This window comes from Colobus angolensis, unplaced genomic scaffold (assembly GCF_000951035.1).
Source record: "Colobus angolensis palliatus isolate OR3802 unplaced genomic scaffold, Cang.pa_1.0 Scaffold400, whole genome shotgun sequence".
NCBI lineage: Eukaryota > Metazoa > Chordata > Mammalia > Primates > Cercopithecidae > Colobus > Colobus angolensis.
Genome location: NW_012117378.1, coordinates 953,785 through 977,175, shown reverse-complemented (window position 1 = coordinate 977,175; position 23,391 = coordinate 953,785). Strand labels below are relative to the sequence as shown.

The 23,391-nt window shown below is 41.0% G+C and overlaps 1 protein-coding gene across 1 annotated transcript in view; it reads left to right on the top strand.

The window, feature by feature from the left end:
- The window catches only part of TBC1D9 (TBC1 domain family, member 9 (with GRAM domain)), a 134,486-nt gene that overhangs the window by 58,521 nt on the left and 52,574 nt on the right, over positions 1-23,391 (top strand). Inside the window, exons 3-6 of the mRNA XM_011955806.1 lie at positions 7,158-7,276; positions 14,033-14,261; positions 14,668-14,929; positions 16,808-17,015. Of these exons, the coding sequence (XP_011811196.1) occupies positions 7,158-7,276; positions 14,033-14,261; positions 14,668-14,929; positions 16,808-17,015 (818 nt within the window). The remainder of the gene's footprint in view (positions 1-7,157; positions 7,277-14,032; positions 14,262-14,667; positions 14,930-16,807; positions 17,016-23,391) is intronic.

Genomic DNA, 23,391 nt, shown 5'->3' with positions numbered 1-23,391 from the left:
AAGTAACTTACCCATGGCCACAGAGTTAGCGTGTGGCATTGTAGAAGTTTGAAACCAGGTGTACTTTTTTGACGTGGTCTGAGGCATTAAGTAAAATTGCCTCACTCATAACCAGGCTTCTTCTTATTTCAGATAATTTAACCTTTATTCCTACTCGCTGCACTTGTAAAACATGTTAGAAGGCAGCAAAGTGTAGCAATTTAGAGTGTGGACTTTGAATGTGCACAGTGGCTCGTGCCTGTAATCCCCACACTTTGGGAAGCTGAGTTGGGAAGATCACTTGAGCCCAGGAGTTCGAGACCAGACTGGCCAACATAGTGAGACTGTCTCTATTAAAATAAATAAATAAATGAAAAAATATTATTATTTTTTTAAAAAAAGAATGTAGGCTTCAGAGCCAGAAAAATCTGTATATGTTTGACAGTTTTGTTGTTTTTTTTGCAACAGGATCTCACTCTGTAGTGGAGTGAGCAAGGCTGGAATGCAGTGGCACAGTCACAGCTCACTGCAGCCTTGATCTCCCGTTCTTAGGTGACCCCGTACCTCAGCCTCCTGAGTAGCTGGCACACACCGTCACACCCTGGTAATTTTTGTAATTTTTGTAGAGATAGGGTTTCACCATGTTGCCCATGCTGGTCTCGAACTCCTAGGCTCAAGTGATCCACCTACCTTGGCCCCTCAAAGTGCTGGGATTACAGGTGTGAGTCACCGTGCCTGGCCTGTTTGACATTTCAGTAGTTAAGTGTGATGCCTATTCGTGGTAAGCACAAATAATAGAGGGCATTATCATTATCATCTTACTTAACCTGATTATAATTATAACTTTAGTTAGATGTGGATTTTGAAAAAGTATATTTTCATTTGTTTCTAAAAATGTTTCAAATCACCATGTTATTTTTGGGTTTTGTCTTTTGCCCTCTCTGAATGTAAGTTTGCAATTTTTCTGGGTGTAGAAAGTACAAGGTGGCTTGGTAAATACAGGGACAAGTTAAATGTTGCTCCAGTGTGTGGAGTAATACTCTTGCCTTCATTTGGTATGGAAACTTCAAAATTATCATCTTTGTGGCTAAGATTATATTGGAAAATGCCATAATACAGATGATTTCTTCATTTGGTTCCCTTTATTTAATTAGCTTCAAGTGCTATTCATGTGAGCTCAGTGATCCACATAGCCTGCTCTGAATCTGAAAATACTAGGTCAGTTGCTTTTTAATCCTTTGGAGGCTTATTGGGTTTTTTGTTTTGTTTTCTGCTATGTGATGAGTGGTTTTTATTTTTATATGCACATACAAGTGTACCTACACATGTGCGTACATACACTTATGATCAATGAGAATTTACCATTTTAGTTATTCTACAATACAGGTTTTTCTCAAGTTCTGCAGTCCCAGAAACAAAATGTATTATTCCTAGGAGATAGGAAGAAAAAAATGTATTGTGAATCATGCATCATGCAAGAAATATCTGCCAAATATCTATCAATGGAGTCTTAAACCTTTGTTCTTAATCCTCAGAGGCCAGATGTGATAGAATCATTTTGGAGGTCCATCTTCTATTTATTTCAAGTAGACTTCATGACTTTAAGATAGATTTCAAACTAGATGAATAATTAGACTAGGATGATTTCATATTTTTCATCATTGCAGACAACATTAAAAAGTTTGCCCAGGTGTATATTTAGGGCCTCTGGCCATTACCCTAAAAAACTGCTCTAAATGATGAAGATTCTTATTTTTTAGAAATCAATGTGTAAACCTTAAGCCTATCAAGCGTTCTAGTTTTTAGCCACAGCAGAATGCTTTAACTTGCATTTCCTGAAGGATTCTCATACCCAGTCTCAGGGTTCTTTGTTATTCCAGCTGATTACACAGTGGGGTCAGCTTGTTTTTCCTGCTGCATCTCTGTAAATGGGGCCTGTCCAGAAAATCTACAGCCAAGCCATTCCTTTCTCTTCTGAGTGTCCTAACACAGTTTCTTCAAGCTGCTGGATAAACAGATTAGTTCCTTGTCAGGGTCATGACAAAGGAGCTTCATACTATCTCACTTTAACAACAAGTTCTTAGACTTGAATTATTGCAGCACTGTACTTACTTGAGAAATGGAAGAGCCATTTATAAGCAACATTTGGGATTCAAACACGTTTCCTTTGGAGTCTCACAGGTTGCTAAGGAGTGGTCCAGAAAAAGTGGTATTTGCTCTGATATCGCTGAGAGGTAACTTGGACCCTTTTCTCTGGGGTGAGAAGTGACAGAAGTGGCCACCTGCTTCCAGAAGTATTTTTACTGGATTGGCATCTTCAGACGATAGTGGTGAATTCAGTCCTGGCTTTAGGTATCCTCATAGTTTTAGTGACCAGAACCTGGAGCTGGAACACCTGTCCTCACTGCTTCTTTGTGCATTTAGGAAAGCATTCAGAGAATATGGTACATTTGTGTAGTAAATATAAATTTAAAAACATACTTTGACATTATTCTCCCCAGAAAGTATCTGTTAGGTCTAGACAGGAATCCATAGTTCAATTCCTAAAGCTGCTGTTTACTGATGGTGTTTGTCTTTTTTCATTTCTAAAATAGCATATGATGATAATGGGTTCATACTATGATACACAAAGTTCTTCTGACTCTTGAGTGGTGCTCTCACCATGCTCTGTCCTTTACCAAGTCATCACACCAGGACCTTTACTTTTAGAGTTTCTGCTACACTGGTCATAGAATCCAGTCTTCTGAAACTTCTTAGGCTTGGATGTAGCCAGAAGAAACCTCCAAAACCTCTTTTGGCTGTACTGAAACAGCCACAAAGCACTGAGCACGCCAAAAGGCTTGAAGATCCTGGGACTTATGGTCCCGGTACCTCTCCTGTACATGGGAGTAATGAGTGGCTGGTGACGACTCCAAACGGCCAGGCTTTTCATGTGACACAAGTATGGGAGGAAGGACAGGAGGCAGAGGACAGAACAAAAACAGTACAAGCAGAAGCAATAGGTTTGGGGCTAGTGCTGGTAAAGGAAGATAGACATGTAGGTATTACCTACCTCATAGCGAGCAGTAGAGAAAAGAGCCAGTGGTGAGAACAATGTTGGAGGTGGATGGTGGGGATTATGGAAATGATGGACAGTGGGCAGTGTGGAACAGCAGATCCTGGAGCAGCAGAGGAGGCAACAGATGGGGAAACAATGATAGTAAACCTGAACTTCAGTGCAAGATTACTCAGATGACTATTTGAAGATGGGGTGAGAAAGATACATTAGCCATGTGGACCTTCATATAATGTCAGTGAAGGTTAGAGGTACAAGCAGATGTTTAGTGAATGAGTGCATTCATATGGGCATATACCATTTCTGCTATGGAAGTGTGTGTGTGGTGGGGATGTACATATAGAAATGTGTGCATAAAGAAACCTTCATCCTTTCTTTATGCATAAAGCACACAGGCCAGGCACGGTGGCTCATGCCTGTAATCCCAGCACTTCAGGAGGCCAAGGCTGGCAGATTGCTTGAGGCCAGGAGTTTGAGACCTACTAAAAATATAAAAACAATTAGCGGGGTGTGGTGAGATGCACCAGTAGTCCCAGCTACTGGGGAGGCTGAGGTGATAGGATCTCCTGAGCCCCAGGAGGTTGAGGATGCAATGAACCAAGATCATGCCACTGTACTCTAGCCTGGGCAACAGAGCGTGACTCTGTCCCCCGCCAAAAAAAAAAAAGAGGGGGGAAGGGAAGGGGAGGGGAGGGGAGGGAAGAGAAGGGAAGGGAGGGAGAAGGGAGGAGTAAGGGAGGGGGAAGGGAGGGGAGGAAGGGGGAAGGGAGGAGGAAGGGAAGGGAGGGGAGGAAGGAGGAAGGGGGAGGGAAGGGAAGGGAGGGAAGAGAAGGGAAGGGAGGGAAGGGGGAGGAGAAAGAAAGAGAAAGAGAGAGAGAGGGAGGGAGGGAGGGAGAGGAAGGAAGCAGGGAAGGAGGGAGGGAGGAAGGAAGGAGGGGAGGAAGGAAGGAGGGAGGAAGGAGGGGAGGAAGGAAGGAAGGAGGAAAGAAGGAGGGAGGAAGGGGGAAGGGAAGGGTGGAAGGGGGAAGGGGAGGAAGGAGGAAGGGAAAAGAATGGGGAAGGGAAAGGAAAGGGGAGAAGGGAAGGGCAAAGGAGGAAAGGGGGAAGGGAAGGGCAAAGGGGGAAAGGAGGAAGGGAAGGGCAAAGGGGGAAGGGAAAGTAAAAGGGGGAAGGGAAGGAGGAAGGGAAGGGTAGAGGGAAGGGAAGGGGGGAAGGAAGGAGGAAGGGAAGCTTTGAAAGCAGCGTGTGCAAAACTGATAGGTCTTGTGGCTGATGGGGGCTTTTCTATCCATGACAACCAAGAAATAGTGTTGGATTCCATGGGATTCTGAAAGTAAAGTACCTGGTGTGGCAACTTGGTAAAGCGCAGAGCATAGTGAGATACCAGTCAAGAGCCAGATTATCCTGGCTGAGCCAAGGCTCAGACTCTACAAGGCACATCTGTGATCAATGTAGGCAGGGACAGATGAGAGGCAAAACAGAGACGAATAATGCCTCCTGGGTCTGCAGAAGTCAGTCCTGTGGTTCCCAGGAATACCTCTGTCCTGAGGTGCAGTCCATCTGACAGTGCCAACAAGCACAGATGGAAGAGCCGGGTGGAGGATTCATGGCTGGCCTTTATTCTGCACAGGGCTCTCTCTGTGTCTGTCGCGTGTCACAGCTGGTGCTGGTGATGACCTGGTTACAGACAAGGAAGCACTCTGTATGTCTGAAAAAATGTTCCAATTAGTATTTAAAATTTTTAAGTTTAAAATATTTTAAAGCTCTCACACTCCAAAATGACTCATTCCCTAAATATTTCAAATAGGCCTTGTACTTTGCATTTGAACAGTATTTTTACTGTCCACAATGTATCTACAGACATTAGCCCTTGTGATTTTCACAGTATTTCTCTGAGATGGGTAAAGGTGGTGGTTGTTGCTTTGTTGGAGTCTCTCTCTCTCCACAGGGTCTCACCCTGTTGCCCAGGCTGAAGTGCCGTGTCACCATCATGGCTCACTGCAGCCTCAAACTCTTGGGTTCAAACTATCCTCCCGCATCAGCCTCTGGCGTATCTAGGAGCTATGGGTGTGTGCCACCACTCCCGGCTAATTTTTTAATTGTTTGTAGAGATGAGGTCCTCACTATGTTCCCAGGCTGGTCTCAAACTCCTGGCCTCAAGTGATCCCCTCACCTCCCAAAGCACTGGGATGAGAGGAGTGTGCCACTGCCCCCAGCCAGTTTTGTGTTTTTAACTGATCTCAATTTTACAGAATTTGAGACAGAGATTAAGCACCTGTCTAAAGTCACCCAGCTGACTGTTGGCATAGAAGGAGGGGGTACCCGGGTGTCCTGATTTCAGAGTCTTGCCATGACATTACAGGACAGTTATCCTACTACTTTTACACGTGGTAATCTATGGCCCCGAAGGAGCAAGTATGGAAAATACCCAGGAAGAGGAGCAGTGTATTCTTCAGTGTTTTCACTGGACTCTTCTCCACTAAGAGACCTGTTTTTTTTTTTTTTTCTTTTGGACAGGGTCTCAGTGTGTCACTGTCAAAGCTGGAGTACAGTGGTGTGTCATGGCTCACTGCAACCTCAACTTCCTAGGCTCATGTGGACCTCTCACCTCCGCCTCCCAAGTAGCTGGAATACAGGCACACGCCACCACGTCTAACTAATTTTTCTTATTATTATTTGTAGAGACTGGGTCTCCCCATGTTACCCAGGCTGATCTTGAACTCCTGGGCTCTAGTGATCCTCCTGCCTCAGCCTCCTGAAGTGCCAGGATTACAGCCATGAGCCACTGCACTCAGCCGATACCTGCTTTTATTCTTCACATAAGCATCCCTTGTAGGCAATTTTGATGTTTAGTCTCAAAGTAAAAGAAAGTAAATGTGGGTTTTGTTTTGCCTTTCCTCAGTGTATCTGAAATTTGTCATTCTCTCTCTCTCATGAATTTCTTTCTCTCATTCTCTCAGAGATTTTAGTTCTGCCACAGTTCTGAGTATAATTGCAGATACACTTGTGTCTCCTGTCTTTCTTTGTCAAGAATCAGAGATTCTGAGATCTCACTGATGACAAAGAACAGAGAGAAAAGGCACTTTAAAGAAAACAAGTAAAATATAACTTGGAAATTGAAGGAGAATCCTGAAGGGTGAATCAATGGAATCACAAAATCCTTCTTCAGTTCTGGAATGAGCAGTGCATACTATATATATATACACACACACATATATATATATACACACACACATATATATACACACACACACGTATATATGACACACATACACACACATATATATGATATATGGACAAATTATAAAAAGCCATTTTTCTATAAGATCATTAACAATCACTAGGGGAATTTAGTCCAGTATCTTTATACCCCCACCCTGATGGCATACCTATTATGCCCTGCAGCTGTGAACAGAAACAGAATAGTGATTACATATGCTGCAAAGCTGATTGTTTAAGTTTGGAGGTTGTCAGAAGAGGTATCTTAAATGGTTCTTATTATTGACCAAAATGTGGTGACTTGGTTGAGGCTACAAGGATGACCTCATCCCATTACATTTCGAGGCAACCGTGCTGATGAGAGCCAGGCTGCTATTCCCTAGTGATAGTCCATTTTCACATCTCATTCATAATTGAAGTGAGTGAGAGTAATTTTTTGGCCATTATAGGAGGTGGTTACATCAGTTCTCCAGTGGCATACCAAAGATCTCATATTGTTGCAACTTAACTACTGTAACCTGGTATCATAAGATCTATGTTACTCTGTAAAGTGCAAATTCTAGAAGGGAGGAAAGGGGAGGGATGTGCTAAACTCTAGTCTAGAAAAGTGAATTTGAGAAGCGTTGCTGCCTTCTGATCTGAAACAGTGTCCTCAAAGCCTCTGCACTCACCTAATCAAACTTGATTATAACACAACTTGATTATTATAATATTACTCTTGCGTTTCCACATCCTTAAATATCTTGTGTGTGTATCTCCTCTGGAGGAGAGAAAACATTTAAAGGCAGAGCTCTTGTTCCGATAGTCTCCTTTGATGGTATAGACTATATTGACAAAGTAAGCCTGGTTTTTAAAATATCTTTGGCATGAAATCTGACATGAATTATTATTTTCATTTGTACAGGTGGTTCCAGGAAAGAAATCACTGAACACTGGGAATGGCTTGAGCAAAATCTCTTGCAGACACTCTCCATCTTTGAAAATGAGAATGATATCACCACATTCGTGAGAGGAAAAATACAGGTAGTAGGATAAAAGAAAAACCTTTTTAATTGGAAATAATTTCAAATTTATAGAAATGTTGTAAAAATAAGAATTGAATAAAACATACCTGTATCCCTTTACCCAAATTCACCTGATAACATTTTACACCATTTGCTTTGTTGTGTGTGTTTGCCTCCTCTCCTGAATACTTCAGTGTGTATTTTCTAAGAATAGGGCTATTCTTTTTCTTTTCTTTTATTGATACATGATATTTTACATATTTATGGGGTACATGTAAGTGTGTTTTACATCATAGAATGTGGAATGATCAAGTCAGGGTATTTGGGGTATTCATCATCTGGAGTATTTATTATTTCTATGTGTTGGTAACATTTCAAATCCTCTCTTCTAGCTACTTTGAAAGAGACAATATATTGTTGCTAACTATAGTCACCTAGTCACTATGAAACATTAGAACTTATTTCTTCTGTCTAACTGTAAGTTTGTACCATTCACCAGCCACTTTGTTCCCCATCCCACCTTCACAACTTTCCTAGCCTCTGGAATCTATCATTCTACTCTATCTCCATGTGACCAAGTTTTTAAGCTCCTACATGTGAATGAGAACATGCAGGATGTTCTGTTAAATAACAACACTACATTTATCACTTGCAGTATTTAACATTATATGCACGTTTAACATTAATACTAGAATATTTGGCACACATTCTAATTTCATTAACTGGCCCACTTAATGCCCTTTATAGCCTTCCCTACCCCCACTCCAGTACAAGTTATAATCTAGGAAGACATTGCATTTAGTTTTCATTTTTTAGTCTCCTTCAGCCTGGAATATTTCCGTAGCCTTTCCTTGTCTTGTATGACATAGAGGTTTTTAAAGTATAAAATTCTGATTTTTTTACTAGAATGTTTTCATTATGCATTTCGTCAGATATTATGAATCGATTCAGATGTTGCATTCCTGGATGGAATACTGTGTAGGTGATCCTGTGTCCTCCTCAAGGTATTATTTCTTGAGGCACATGACACTCATTTACCCCTCTTTGGCATTATAAGCCCAAGGTGTTATATCCAATTTCTCCACTGTAGAGTTACTAATTTTGGCTTTGCAGATAATAAACAGTTTTCTGTAAGAAAACATTTTCAGGCCACACAAATATATCACTCCTTGTCAAAATTTCCCTCTTGATTTAGGATCGATCCATTGATGATTTTTCATCTGAACCAGTCTTTACTGTGATAGTTGACAAGATGGTAATTTTATAAAATAATGCTTGTCCAATTCCAGGCCTCTCCCACATTTACCATTTGGCAACTATTGTTCTACTATAAGCAAGAGCCTTCCCTCCATTTATTTATTATTTATTGATGATTGATATGGACTCATGGATTCCTATATTTTCCAGTTGTTTATGTTTCGTTACTGGACTTAATTATTTTGGTGCTCACACTATCCCAGATTTAGAGGGAGCCCCTACAAATTGCCTCCTTTGTCCTTGTCATAGTCCCCATTTATTTATTTATTTATTGAGACAGAGTTTCGCTCTTGTTGCCCAGGCTAGAGTGCAGTGGTGCGATCTGTGCTCACTGCAACCTCTGCCTCCTGGGTTCAAGCGATTCTCCTGCCTCAGGAGATCAAACCTGCAGTGAGCCATGATTGCACCACTGTACTCTAGCCTGGGCAACAGAGTGAGACTCTGTCTCAGAAAAAGAAAAAAAGAGCTGTAGGAAGAAACTAAAGCTTAGAAGTGACAATAGCCAGGAGAAATAAGTAAAACAAACAAGGACCAATTACATCAAACAGGCATTTTCCTTTTTGTTTGTATTACACCAAAAATGTCAGATTTAATTCCCCTGAAACCAATTATGAGGAGTGATTTGCTATTAATGCAGTTATGTGTGAAAGAATGTCATTCATGTGCAAATGAATGGTTTAAGCTTTCACATATTGTCCAATAATCAAGGGAACCAACAAAGTTATTTGTTTTAAGACCTAATTAACTTTTATAAATTATAAATGTAATAGTTAACTACAGATGCAACCTTAATCCCAACAACTTATGTAGCATTTTGTGTATTTCTAACCAGACCTCCTTTTTCTTAACTATTTGTTTTATTTTTTTTATTAGAGACAGAGTCTCACTACGTTGCCCAGGCTGGTCTTGAACTTCTAGGCTCAAGCAATCCACCCACCTCAGCTTCCCAAAGTGATGGAAGTACAGGCCTGAGTCACCATGCCCGGCCTCCCCACTTCTAATATGCATATTGTCATAATAGTAGTCTCATGTACATATAATTTTGTTCTCTTCTTTTCTTCTTGATCGGTATCTACAATATTGTTACATAATTTTTAGTTATTATTCCCTAATTGACTTTACCATTTCTGTCTTTCTAGAAGTCACCTTAGCTTCTAGACTAGTGGTTGGCAGGCACAAATAAAAATCCAGTTAATACTTTTGTTCAAATAGTATAACTTTACCCACAGGCTGTGTTTTTCCCCCTTTGGGATAGATTACAAAATTTGAATGAATGGGTTAAGTAGTTTAAGTATTTTTAATAGACCTTAGTAGATATTGTCAGTATATTAAAATCTCTGTGTGATTACACCGTTGCTTGCTTTCAGCATTTTGGTTGTTTAAATTGTTTTTCAGATATAATAGGTAGAAGTAAAGGCCTTAATGTTTTAGTTTTGTCTTTGGTTATTATGGGGTTGAATAGTTTTTCATGTTTGCTAAGTTAAATTTCTCCTTTCTGTAAATTACCTGTCAATGTTCTTTTGCATATTTAAATTAAATTGAATATCTGATATAATAGGATTTTCCAAAGTCACAAGAAGCTCTTGCCTAGAACTGGAATGACCTATTTTATATTATGTGAAACCTGTAGAAAGACCTGTAGAACCTGGGAAGGAGCTATTCTATCCTTTGTTCCATTTTCTAGTCTACCAGGCTGAAACATTATAGCCAACTAAGAAAAGGTTCTACATTCTGGATTATTTCCTTTCTTAGAGTTGAGAAAGTTGGGATATTAGCCTTATGGAGACTATTAGCCTCACTGTTGAAATGAGCTGGCAAGGCCTTGTCTGTTGATACTAGTATATTAGACCCTGGAGTGTTTCTGAGTGATGGTTCTTGGCTGTATTTACTCTCATATATAAAAGCATTTTCTCTTTAAAATTTCGATGAGTGTGCTGGGCGCGGTGGCTCTTGCCTGTAATCCTAGCATTTTTAGGAGGCCACAGTGGGCAGATCACCTGAGGTCAGGAGTTCGAGACCAGCCTGACCAACATGCAGAAACCCCATCTCTACTAAAAATACAAAAAAAATTAGCCAGGCGTGGTGGTGCATGCCCATAATCCTAGGTACTTGGGAGGCTGAGGCAGGTGAATCGCTTGAACCCAGGAGGCGAGGAGGTGGAGGTTGCAGTGAGCTGAGATCAAGCTATTGCCCTCCAGCCTAGGCAACAAGAGCAAAACTCCATCTCAAAAAAAAAAAAAAATTCAATGAGCATTCTAGAAATGTGGTATTTAATAGATCTTTAGATAGCATAGTTCTGCTCAAAATGTGTAGCTTTTATTTGGTTTGTTATGTGTCACTCACTCTCAAATTCTGCTCATTTTGACTTTAGATAAGAGTGCTACTACAGTGACCCAGGAGAATAGCATGTTAGCCCTCTTGAGGGTTTGCAGGCTTACCCTGAGTTATTAGCCTTTGATGATTCCCTGGAGGCTCAGCTACTGCTTTCTGTTAGCGGGTTCTCATTCAGTTATTTTTATGTGCTCATTCATTTATTTAATCTTTCATTCGTAGATGTTTTTTCATCCTTCTCTAAAGGCACTGACAACTTTGAAATGTCACTAGGCCATAGGTGTATTTGCCAACTGCGAAAGGCATTTTTCATCCCTCTTCCCTTCTGAATTGACTTCTCCTTCCCACCCACAGGTCCCATGCCCTCATGCTGCCTTCAGTTGTCTGAATTTCTTAAAGTAACACTACCAATGCCTGTTTGTCCCTAGAATAGTCTGGGTCCAAAATTGAGCTCCCTCCTGGCCTTCATTGAGCTTAATGTCTTTGTTCTCTTGGTGGAGTGATATCAATAGTAATTAGAGGAAAATATCCTTATTTTAGATGTTTTTCCAGGGAAGCATGTTGCTACTTCTATTGCTATCCTTAATGCCCTCCAGTATGACCGAGGAACAGAAGTTAGCAACTTGGTACCTAATTGCTCAGGCATTGCTAACTCCAAAACAATTTTAGATTTAGAAATCTACAACACTGGATTATACAATAAAGACTTAAGATATGGCCCCTTAAGATATCTTTTAATTTGGAAAAACAACATGGATTCATTTAATAATTTTGAACATCTTTTAGGTGCTAGATATTGGTGATTAAAATGATCAAGACACTCTTTTTATCTTTGGAATTCATATTTAGTTGTAGAAGGACACATAAACATGCTATTTTCCGCCAGCATGTAAATTAAGACCACATAGACGTGAGAATGCTTAGAACCCATTTGGAATGGGGCTGGTTTCACAGGGAGGGTGGTATTTATGCTGGACCTGGAAAGGTTGACTTGGGAAGGTTGAGAGCAGATTTTATGGGTTAAGATTCAATGCAAACTTCTTTTCTCTTTCACTGATAGCCTGTGGAAGATTTTAAGGTGGGAATGCTATAGTCAGATCTCTGTTTCAGAAAAGTGACCATATAAAGTAAATTAGAGTGTGGAGAGTATGACCACGGAACAGAAGTTAGCAACTTGGTACCTAATTGCTCAGGTACCTAATTGCCAGGATGCCATTTGAGAAGCTATTATATAGTAATTCCTGGACTGTGTAGAGGGACTTTGGGATGGTTTTGTTAGAACAGGATGAAGACTTGTCTTGGGGCTGTGCTTGCATAGTAAGCCCACCATTTGCTGTTACAGTTGTTGTTTACTAAGTTAAATTTCTCCTTTCTATAAATTACCCGTCAATGTTCTTTTGCATATTTAAATTTATATTGAATATCTGATATAATAGGATTTTCCAAAGTCATAAGAAGCTGTTGCCTAGAACTGGAATGACCTATTTTATATTATGTGAAACCTGTAGAAAGACCTGTAGAACCTGGGAAGGAGCTATTCTATCCTTTTAACTAAAATTGAGCAGTGACAGAGATTACAGAAGACTGAAGCCCTTTCTCCTGCCATCCACTCAGCAGCATCACAACTACCAGCAACAGGGTAAAAGGTCTGCAGTGGAAATAAGACTCAGGAAATGATTTCAATACATAATGCAGAGAGAATCAACATCATGTCGGGGGGAAAGAACGATAATTGAGAAAAGGCTCACAGGAGACTTAGGGACTTGGTAGGATTCACGAAACAGAACAGTCTGATTCCAGATTTTAGGCATGTAGAATGGGAGGACCACAGACAAGAAGGTGGGAAAGTGCAGAAATGACATGTTCAGGCCCCAAGGGTGCCTGAGGCTGGCTGCAGCACAGTTCCTAATGGGACATTTGGGTCAGATGTAGTACAATGAGAAAAAGTTGCAGCATTGGTTGGATCCAAAAATGTACATGGATTTAGGCTACTCTGGGCACATTGCCTGTGGGTTACTCTGCTTCACAAGGAGCAGCCAGGCTGCAATAAAAATTTAAATTAAAACATTAAAACAAAGTGTACACGATCTAGATTTTCGGACTTTATACTGGTTGTGGTTGGAAACCGCTCAGGATTTTGGTAAGAATTTTGTGGTCAAATCCATTTTAGGAAGACAAATTTTCAGGGAGCATCAAGGATGCACTAGAAGCTTTAAGAGCCAGAAAGCAGGAATTCTAGGTATGAGGAGGCAATTGCAATTTTCTATCCTTGGGCTACAGAGGGCTTAGTCATGTCAATGAGAATCTGAGAAGTTGGCCAAGGCTACACAGATACAGAGTGATGCAGTGGGAACACGAACCCAAGACTTACATGCTCTAAAGGTCATGCATTTTCAGTTCTTCCTTGAGATCAGAGAAAATGAAGATGAGGTGGGAGGGATTTGAGGATTACAAAGTCAAAGGTGGATTTCAAGGGAACATTTTCTGTCAAGATATATGTAGAAGCCAATTTTCAGGGAATTACAGAGGAACTGGGTAACAGTGAAATGGCTTCTCAAGTTATTATAACGATCGAATGGTAGATTAACCTGGTCACTTGCTATGCAGATGTTTCATTTCCTGTCTAACTGTCCAAAAATCCTGTGTCTAATGCAATTTTTGCGCTCATATCTACCCCCTTTTCTGCTTAGATGATTACTTGTTTTTCCGTATAGGCTCCCAGTGTTATTCCTGGCCCTGAGACAGTGAGTGTGGAGCTGAGTGTCAGTTAGTGACATGTGTTTGGTCTTTCTTTCCTCGCTTGCTCATACATGATGAATTTTTATCGATCTTGGAGAAAGGCGGAAGTTGACTTTTGAGACAACTCTACCATAATAAGCTCAGTAAAAACACTAGGACTAGCAAAATCTTTGTATCTCTTCATTTGTAAAGTAAAACTATAGGCTTCATTCCTAGTAAACTTAACAAAATTAGCACCAATAAAAGTATAGTAAAATCTATATTATGTGAAAATATTTTAGTACACAAATACTACTTGTTAATTGGCTTAGAATTGGGGGGTTGCCATTGAAGAGCATTCCTCTTTTTTTTTTTTAATTCTAGCCTTAGAAATTTTTTCTTCTGGAATATGTACATCTCTAGTCGTATTAATACCAGTTGTGTGCTTTTGTGTTTTGTCCCTCATTAGGGCATCATTGCAGAATACAACAAAATCAATGATGTAAAGGAAGATGATGACACAGAGAAGTTTAAAGAAGCCATTGTGAAATTTCACAGGCTGTTTGGGATGCCGGAGGAAGAGAAACTTGTCAACTATTACTCTTGCAGCTACTGGAAGGGGAAGGTCCCCCGTCAGGGTTGGATGTACCTCAGCATTAACCACCTTTGCTTTTATTCTTTTCTTATGGGAAGGGAAGGTAAGTCATCTAAAATTTCAGTAGGAAACTTTGGAAAGTCTGCTGAGGTTTGCCCTGAACTCATAAACCGCATCAAAATATCAGAAATAAATCTATAGTTATAACTAAGTCAATACTAATTTTTTTTTACTACTTAAGTGGATTTAATTATTTTTCAGTTCAAAATGGTCACTAAGTAATAAAGATTCACTAAAGGTGTAATTAATTAAGTAGACCTGGATTAAATCTATAATTCTGACCTCAGAATTCACATGGCTCAGATTTGCCTCGTAAACAAGCAAAACAAATATGGTATTATAAATTCAAAGGAGTTCAGTGGGATGGGGGAGTGGGGTTGTGAGACTGCAGTATCTTGAAAGAATTTTCAGGAATCAGATGTTGACCCAGGTTTGTTCCTTGTGCTCAGCAAAACTGGTCATCCGGTGGGTAGACATCACTCAACTTGAGAAGAATGCCACCCTGCTTCTGCCTGATGTGATCAAAGTGAGCACACGGTCCAGTGAGCATTTCTTCTCTGTATTCCTCAACATCAACGAGACCTTCAAGTTAATGGAGCAGCTCGCCAACATAGCCATGAGGCAACTCTTAGACAACGAGGGATTTGAACAAGATAGATCCCTGCCCAAACTCAAAAGGAAATCTCCTAAAAAAGTGTCTGCTCTAAAACGGTGTGTGATGGAGACCTTGAGTCTTTCAGACTTTAGAAATGAGAAACTCACCCATTCATTTATTCAGTATAACCTTTTCTGACCAACTTCAAGGGTTCTGAACACTTTTCTGTGTATAGATACAAAACTAAAAAAGAAGAATAAAAAAAGAAAAAAAAAAAAAAACTAAAAAAGACCAGCTGAGGTGCTACCAGTTCAGAAAGTGAGACAGACATGACCTGCTCCAACACAAGGCAGCAGGCCCTCTTCTGGTCCTATGAACAGAGTGCTGTGGGTATACGCATGGGGAGTGTTAGCCTCAGCCCAGGTGGGGAAGAGTGTGTAAGAAAGGCCTCTCAGTGGAGGGTGCTTTGAGCTGGGCTCTGAAGAGGTGATAGAAGTTACCTGTGCAGGTACATATCCATACCTGGATAGTTCAGCCAGAGGGAAGATGATGATGGGGGAAGCACAAGGGAAAACACAGAGAGAAGTAACTTTGTCACATGGCCAGGAGGTGGCAGGACAGGGGATGAGGAGAGGCTGCAGGGAACCCTCAGAGTCTGAATGTGAGAGCAGAGCTAGAGAGAGGGTGATGGAAAGTTGATGCCCTGTGTGCCTGGCATTACCCTTCATCAACACAGGGAATGAGAGAAGGAAGAGCATGTCCAAGGGATACTGTAGGTCAGTTTTGATTATGTTGAATTGAGGTGCCTGTAGCTCATCTGACTGGAGATCAGTCCAGTAAGATATACGAAATTGGAAATCATTGATGTACATTTGGTAGTTGAAATCTGACCAGAGGTCTTTGTAATTAAGATGTCCTTGGTGATTTGAGACAGGTTTCAAAAGAGCAGTGTAAGATAGATGCTGCTACTGCAGCGGATCAAATAAAAAAAGACAAGTAAAGGGAATTAGGCAAATGCAGACTTCTTTTTCAAGAAATTCAGTGGTAAAGGAGGGGAGGATTGCTTTTTTTTTAGAATGAAAAAGATTGGACATAGAATCAAATGAAGGAGGCAGATGAGAAGAGTATTTTGGTGAGGGTAGGTGTGGGGATAGGAAGGGACATAGAGATAAAGCTGTAAGAAAATTGATAATTTAAAAAGTGATATTTTGTAGAGAAAGCATGGAAAGGATGCTTGTGTGTCCTGATATACTACCTCTTCCTTTGGAACAGAGAGGAAGTAACAGTAGGTGAGGATGGAGGTGACTTTGGAGACAGAAGGGAGGGAATTGGAGGGAGCTTCTGCATCATGGCCCTTTGCTCTATGAAGTCAGAAACTAGACCATCAAGAGCCTGATGTCAGGTAGAAGCTTGAGGGGAGAGGTTTAAATAACTGACATGATAAGCAAGCACAAATAACTCATTAGAAACAAGATACTAGTTAACAGAAGACCCAGCTAAGGTCAGAAGCTATAGTTGCCCAAGGTGAGTTGTTTCTGTGTCTTTTCATGCAGTTTTGTTATTGATCTGGGGTGAACAGTGAGGCCCAGTGGATTCGTTTGGCTGGTTTGCATTCTCATTAGGTCTTACAAGATAAAGTCCCCCCACAAAGTGCTTGGATAAGAGGAAATGCAGTGACCTCTTTAGAGTGTATTGCATTTCTTTAGAAAGAGGAGGAGTTTCCTGTTGAGGCTTATTTTTGCTATGATTCTTTAACATTTACAGACATTGATGGTAGGTGACTATGCAAGGGACTGAAATATGGTAAGATAATTTTATGATGCTTTTGGGTCATTAGGTTGGGGTTAACTCCAGTATAAAGAAAGCTGAGAAGGCGGGGATGAGTCTAGCAAGATTGAGGAGGGGAAAAATGGGCCGGGGGAACTTCCACTGCTGCATAATTTAGAAGGTATGGAAACATTTTTCTTACGTGAATAATAATTATTGCTTTCCAGTGATCTTGATGCCAGGGCAAAGAGTGAGAGATACCGTGCACTTTTCCGGCTGCCCAAAGATGAAAAATTAGATGGCCACACAGACTGCACCCTCTGGACTCCATTTAACAAAATGCACATTTTGGGGCAGATGTTTGTGTCCACAAATTACATCTGTTTTACCAGCAAGGAGGAGAACTTATGTAGCCTCATTATCCCTCTCCGTGAGGTAAGTGTCTGATAAAAATTGATACTTTAAGTTTCATTTGTAATACTTTTCTGGGTGAACCAGGAGTAATTTTTCACCAACAATTGATTGGCTTTTGAACACAGGAGAGTGTTCGTGTGTCTTTGGTGGCAGCTGCACTCTTTATCATTTGTTGTCACTGCTGTGACTCTGGGACCTATGAGATCTCTTCTTCCAGAAGCAGCGTGGGGTTTTTTAATGTAGGTTTTGTTTTTATTTTATTTTATTAAAGATAGTCTCGTTCTGTCACCCAGGCTGGAGGGCAGTGGCATGATCTCAGCTCCCTGCAACCTCCACCCCCCAGGTTCAAGTGATTCTCCTGCCTCAGCCTCCTGAGTAGCTGGAATTACAGGCGCCTGCCACCATGCCCAGCTAATTTTTGTATTTTTAGTAGAGACAAGAGTTTCACCGTGTTGGACAGGCTGGTCTCAAACCCCTGGCCTCAGGTGATCCACCCATCTTGGCCTCCCAAAGTGCTGGGATTACAGACATGAGCCACTGTGCCTGGCCTAAATGTAGGTTTTATTACAATTCAGGCTTGATGAGGCCAGCAATCAGGGAGTGAGTGCTGTAGAAATAGCTTGTTTTATACACAGATCCTGAGAGGCAAGGGCATGCCACACTATGTGCTGGGCCACACGTGGAGGCACCATGGTCAGAGGAGGCAAGAGGGAAAGAAAATGTGGGCAAGATCCTTTATGGAATTTCAAAGGAAGAAATGGGCCACACCGAGTAAACAGGCTTAGGCTTGGATAGTTGGAACAGTTTTGGTGGGCTCTGGGGCATAGGGGATGTCCCTAATTGTCCCTGGGTTAGAAAGGGCAGGGAAATAGTAATCTTGAGTGTGAGCATTCAGTAAAGGAAGTGATTGAGGTGTGGGCTCCAGGTTAGTTGATTTGCTTTGAAAGCAATTTTCTAGAAACTGGCTAGCTCTGGGAAGGGTAATCCCCCTCCAGGGTCAGCAAGGCCCCCAAGATGTCAAAACATCAAATATAGAAACTAGGAAACGTGTTTACTGTACCTGGCTCACAGTCTGAGGGCACCCTGGTCTCAAGGAGACAGTCTAGGTTGTGAGTCAGAAAGCCATATGTTTGTTCGGCTCTGCTCCACTGATTTCCTGTGTTAGAACCATCGTGCTGCTGCTCACAATGGTAACTCCCTGAGTCCATCCCAGGTCTTCCGAATCTGTATCTCTGCGAGCTTTAATAAATTTACAGGCCAATTCTTATGCACAGTAAAGTCTAAGAAACATTATTATCGTTCTGGGGTGGAGGTGGGTTCCATCCTAACTCCAGGATGATAGCTTACTCTGGTACTTGTCTGGAAGCTTTGCCATGAGGCTTGCAGTTGACAAAGACCCCAGGTTAGGATATCAGAGAAAGGGCAATGCAGGGGTCAGCAGCCCTGCAGTTTCTAACCTGACCTCTTCCAACCTACCCTGGTCCTTTAGGGAAGCTAAGGTGGCTGGAAGCTTTGGATTTTTGATCAGGATTGTCCCCTTGCTAACATCCCTTTAGCAAAGGATTCAGGTTTCTCTCTGCCTTCTTTTTCTTTTTCTTTTTTTTAATTAGGTGTAGTTTCTTCTTATTTTCTTGTTTTAAGAGTAATATGTCTTTATCCCAGAATTTGTAAAAGTACCGACAAATAAAAAGAAAAAAGTCCCCCCTAGTTCCACTATTCAGAGAGGAACACTGTTAACATTCTATTACACAGCTTTCTGGCTTTTTCTCTGCATTGCTGTGTATATATCATTTATGTAATTTAGAGGTAAAACTTTATAGGGAATTTTTATTTTTACTTCTTTCCTTTAACACTGAGTATATCTTAAAGTGTCCTTTAAATCATTAAATATTCTTCTGTAGGCCAGATGTGGTGGCTCATACCTGTAATCCCAGAACTTTGAGAAGCCAGGGCAGGAGGACTGCTTGAGTCCAGGAGTTCAAAGACCAGCCTAGGCAACATAGCAAGGTCCCAGCTCTACAAAAAATTAAACCTTTTAAAAAAGTAGCTGGGGATGGTGATGTCTGCCTGTAGTCCTAGCTACTTGGGAGGCTTGAAGTGGGAGGAACACTTGAGCCCAGGAGTTTGAGATCACAGTGAGCTATGTATGATCCAACCACTACATTCCAGCCTGGGTGACAGAGCAAGACCTTATCTCTAAAAAATAAAAGATTAAATATATATATACGTTTTTATATAAATATTTTTATGTATATATATTCTTCTACAATGTAATTTTTTTAAGAGATAGGGGGCCTTGCTCTATTACACAGACTAGACAACTCCTGGGCTCAAATGAGCCTCCTGTCTTAGTCCTGTGAGTAGCTGAGATTACAGACATACACCATCGCATCCGTATCACAATTACATTTTAAATCCTGCGGTTTATTCCGTAAAGTATATACGTAATTTATTCATTCAGTTAGCTATGATTGGACCTTTTTGTTGCTTCTAGTTTTCTCCCAAACATAAGTATAATTTTCCTTAAGTTATAAATTGCAAACAGAAGTCAAACTGTGAATCAGAAAGAATGAAAAATGTTAGGCAACTGACAAATCTAGTTCTCCTTATCATAAGGTCAACTAATTGGAGTTACAACACATTTGAGGCCAAGATATGTTGTGGGTAAATTCTGACAGGAAAAATGTAACAGTTTTACATTTGACTGTGAAATGTATTTTGTAAGTTTTTCTACCAAATTTACCTTCTTCTTTTGTTTGTTTGAGACAGAGTCTCGCTCTGTCGCCCAGGCTGGAGTGCAGGCACAATCTCGGCTCACTGCAAGCTCTGCCTCCAGGGTTCACGCCATTCTCCTGCCACAGCCTCCCAAGTAGCTGAGACTACAGGTGCCCGCCACCACGCCTGGCTAATTTTTTGTATTTTTAGTAGAGACGGGGTTTTTCACCACGTTAGCCAGGATGGTCTCAATCTCCTGACCTTGTGATCCACCCACCTCGGCCTCCCAAAGTGCTGGGATTACAGGCGTGAGCCACCGCGCCCAGCCCAAATTTACCTTCTTAGTAGTTTTTGCTATAGGAGGTTACTAAACATAATTTTCTTCACCTAATTCTGAATGTAATTTTCTTCATCAAGTGCTACCCAAATGTAGTAAAGCAGCATTACCTGTACCGGCTAAGGAAACCAATTCTGGGATTAAGAATACCATGAATGTGCTATTTATGACCTGAATGAGTCATCACTCTAAGTTTATCCAAAGGGAAATGAGGAGCAGAAAGGGTCTGGAAGCTGCTATGAAGACATCTGCTGTCCTGCTGGTCCTTCTGGTCACCACCTCCTGGGTGTTGGAGCCGGCTTGCTCTGTTTACGTTCTAGTGTGATTTAGAATACACTGTTGAAATCTTGGAGGAATTGAGAGAATGGTGATTAATATTCTCACCCTCTCTTCTGCTTGCTTGTTTTCTCTAGTAGAGCAGAGATAATAATAAATATGACTATATTTCAGGGTAAATCAGAAGAGAGGCAATCTGCAGAGGTAGAATTTAGAAATCAAGCTTGTTGTGGTTGGAAGACGCAGCTTTAAAGAAGCGCTCAGTGAGACAGCAGTGCCTTTTCTTTGAAGTGATGACTGAGATGTATTAATGGTAGAGCCCCACCCCAACTAATGAAAGAAGCAAAAGACTTAATGTAATTTCTATTGCCTTTAGGTAACAATAGTGTCAGAAGAGCAATGGGGGTGTCTGCACCATCCACGTGGGGTCTGAGTGGAGAGGGCCCTCCACGTGAGCTGGGTACCTTTCAGAACCAAGTCAGGCTGCTTGACATCCCTGGGAACATTATATCCTACACGGAATGTCCACTTTTAGGATTGTGTAGACCGAGAATTGTTTCACTTAATTTTTTTAAATAAATAAGCTGAAATATTAACTGAAGGTTTTTCTTTTGTTTTGTTTTGTTTTGTTTTTTTGAGACAGAGTCTCGCTCTGTTGCCCAGGCTGGAGTGCAGTGGCGCGATCTCGGCTCACTACAAGCTCCGCCATTCTCCTGCCTCAGCCTCCTGAGTGGCTGGGACTACAGGCGTACACTGCCACACCCAGCTAATTTTTTTTGTATTTTTAGTAGAGACGGGGTTTCACCATGTTAGCCAGGATGGTCTCGATCTTCTGACCTCGTGATCCACCCGCCTCGGCCTCCCAAAGTGCTCGGATTACAGGCGTGAGCCACCGCGCCCAGCCAACTGGAGGTTTTTAACATACATTCTACATACTGATTTTAGGTAGACCCAGTCAACAGATGCTAAGCATTTATCCAGGATCATGTTGCTATAGATTTTGAAGAAATTACTGAGCCAGCAAGAGAAGGAATTTTTTTTTTTTTTTTTTTTAATACAGGGTCTCACACAGTCATCCAAGCTGGAGTGCAGTGGCACAATCTTAGTTCACTGCAGCCTCCTCTTCCACCTCCTGGGATCAAGCAATTCTCCTGCCTCAGCCACCTGAGTAGCTGGAATTACGGGCATGTGCCACCACTCATGGCTAATTTTTGTATTTTTAGTAGAGACGGGATTTTGTCGTGTTGTCCAGGCTGGTCTTGAACTCCTGAGCTCAAGTGATTTGACCTCTCAGGCCTCCCAAAGCGCTGGGATTACAGGCGCGAGCCACGTGTCCGGCCTTTGTTTTCATTCAAAAATTACTTTCCGGTATTCCATATTAAACATCAAGACTTGATTAAGTTGCAGTCTCTTTTATGACTCAAATTGGTCATGAAAATATGTCGCGTTATATTGTAGAACACTCTGATGTAACTGTTCTCCTTTCCTGGTGGCGGGAAGCTTTTGTGATAGAGTTCTGCCAGAACTCATTTATCAGTGAGAAACATTTTATAAGCTGTGTGAGCATTTATGTGTTTTATGTGGGAGCTTTGTTGTTGCTGTATACATGCTCCAGCTAGACGAAGGAATTTTTCGCTTTGACTTTATCAAGATCCTCATAGCTATCTGTGTTTTAGACACATAATTTAACCTTTCATCTCCTTGGCATTTTCCATTTATCCCAGACAGCTCATGACCAAAAGAGCTAGTAAAAATTTGATGTGAGAAGAGGGGCTTTTGTGGATTTTTAAAAAATGAGTATTCTTTAATGCATGCCTTAAGTGTTATGGGAAAATTCTTTTCATGAAAAGGAGGTATTTCCCTCTGTTATCTAGCATTTATTTCATTAGAAAGAAAATCCTTATGTACAGCTTCAGGTGTCTCAGAAGATTCCTTTAATATATATTTTAATATTCTATAATGTATGTTTAATATATAATGTATATTATATATGTCATATATTAATACGTATATTTAATATAGATATTAAGGGAATCTTGTATATACTCTAACACATATATTCTGAAAACAGAAGTCAGACGCTACACTTTTTCCCTCGATGGACCCCAAGCAGACTTGTTTTTTTAGGCATGCAAGAGTTTTTAGACAACTTCAATAGGTTACTTAGTCTTCAGTAGGGAAAACGTTTCTAAAGTTGTGCTTTGGAGGAAATATATTTCACATGAAAATGCTAATGAACAGCTTAAAGTTTAACCTGTCTAGACTGCTTGCAGGCAGAAATGAAGAAGGGGAAAAATTCTTAGCTTTAAGTATATTGTCAGAGCTGCTGCAAGTAAACCATTTTTCTAGTGCTTGCCTTGAGATTTGTTTTCTAATGTGCTAAAGAGAAAAGTTTTAATGTATTTATCCCAGTCTCCAGTTGATGAAAATCCTATTATAAATCACCCATATATGTCTTCAGTTTAGAGCTAAAACAGATGTCTTCCTTTCCTTTCATTTGCCCAATGTGGTAGGCACACACATGTGCACATGCGCACACACACAGTCTGGTAGTTCAGATAGGGTTGCAATTAAGCTGTTTACATTCTTTACATGTCTGTTAAGAATAGAACCTTTAAAACTCTGCAGTGGTCAAAGGTGAAGGATGAAAAGCCCTGGAGTCTAAATGAAACATTTGAAGGATTGGTGGTATTTTGAAAACCATTCCAACATTAAGCTTGGTAAAAGGAACCAGTATCCTGGGTTGTTTTCTGTCTCTTATGGCTGATGAAGCAGCTAGGAGCCTTCTCTCTTATAGCTCCATGAAATTTTAATGAAAATCAAATAATTCCTTTATAGCAAGGTTTCTCAACCTGGGAGCTATTGACATTTTGGGACGGGCTTTCGCTGGGGTGGAGTGGGATGGCAGGGGCTGCCCTGAGTTCCGTAGGATGGGGGTGGAGTGGGATGGCAGGGGCTGCTCTGTGTACTGTAGGATGGGGGTGGAGTGGGATGGCAGGGGCTGCTCTGTGTACTGTAGGATGGGGGTGGAGTGGGATGGCAGGGGCTGTTCTGTGTACTGTAGGATGG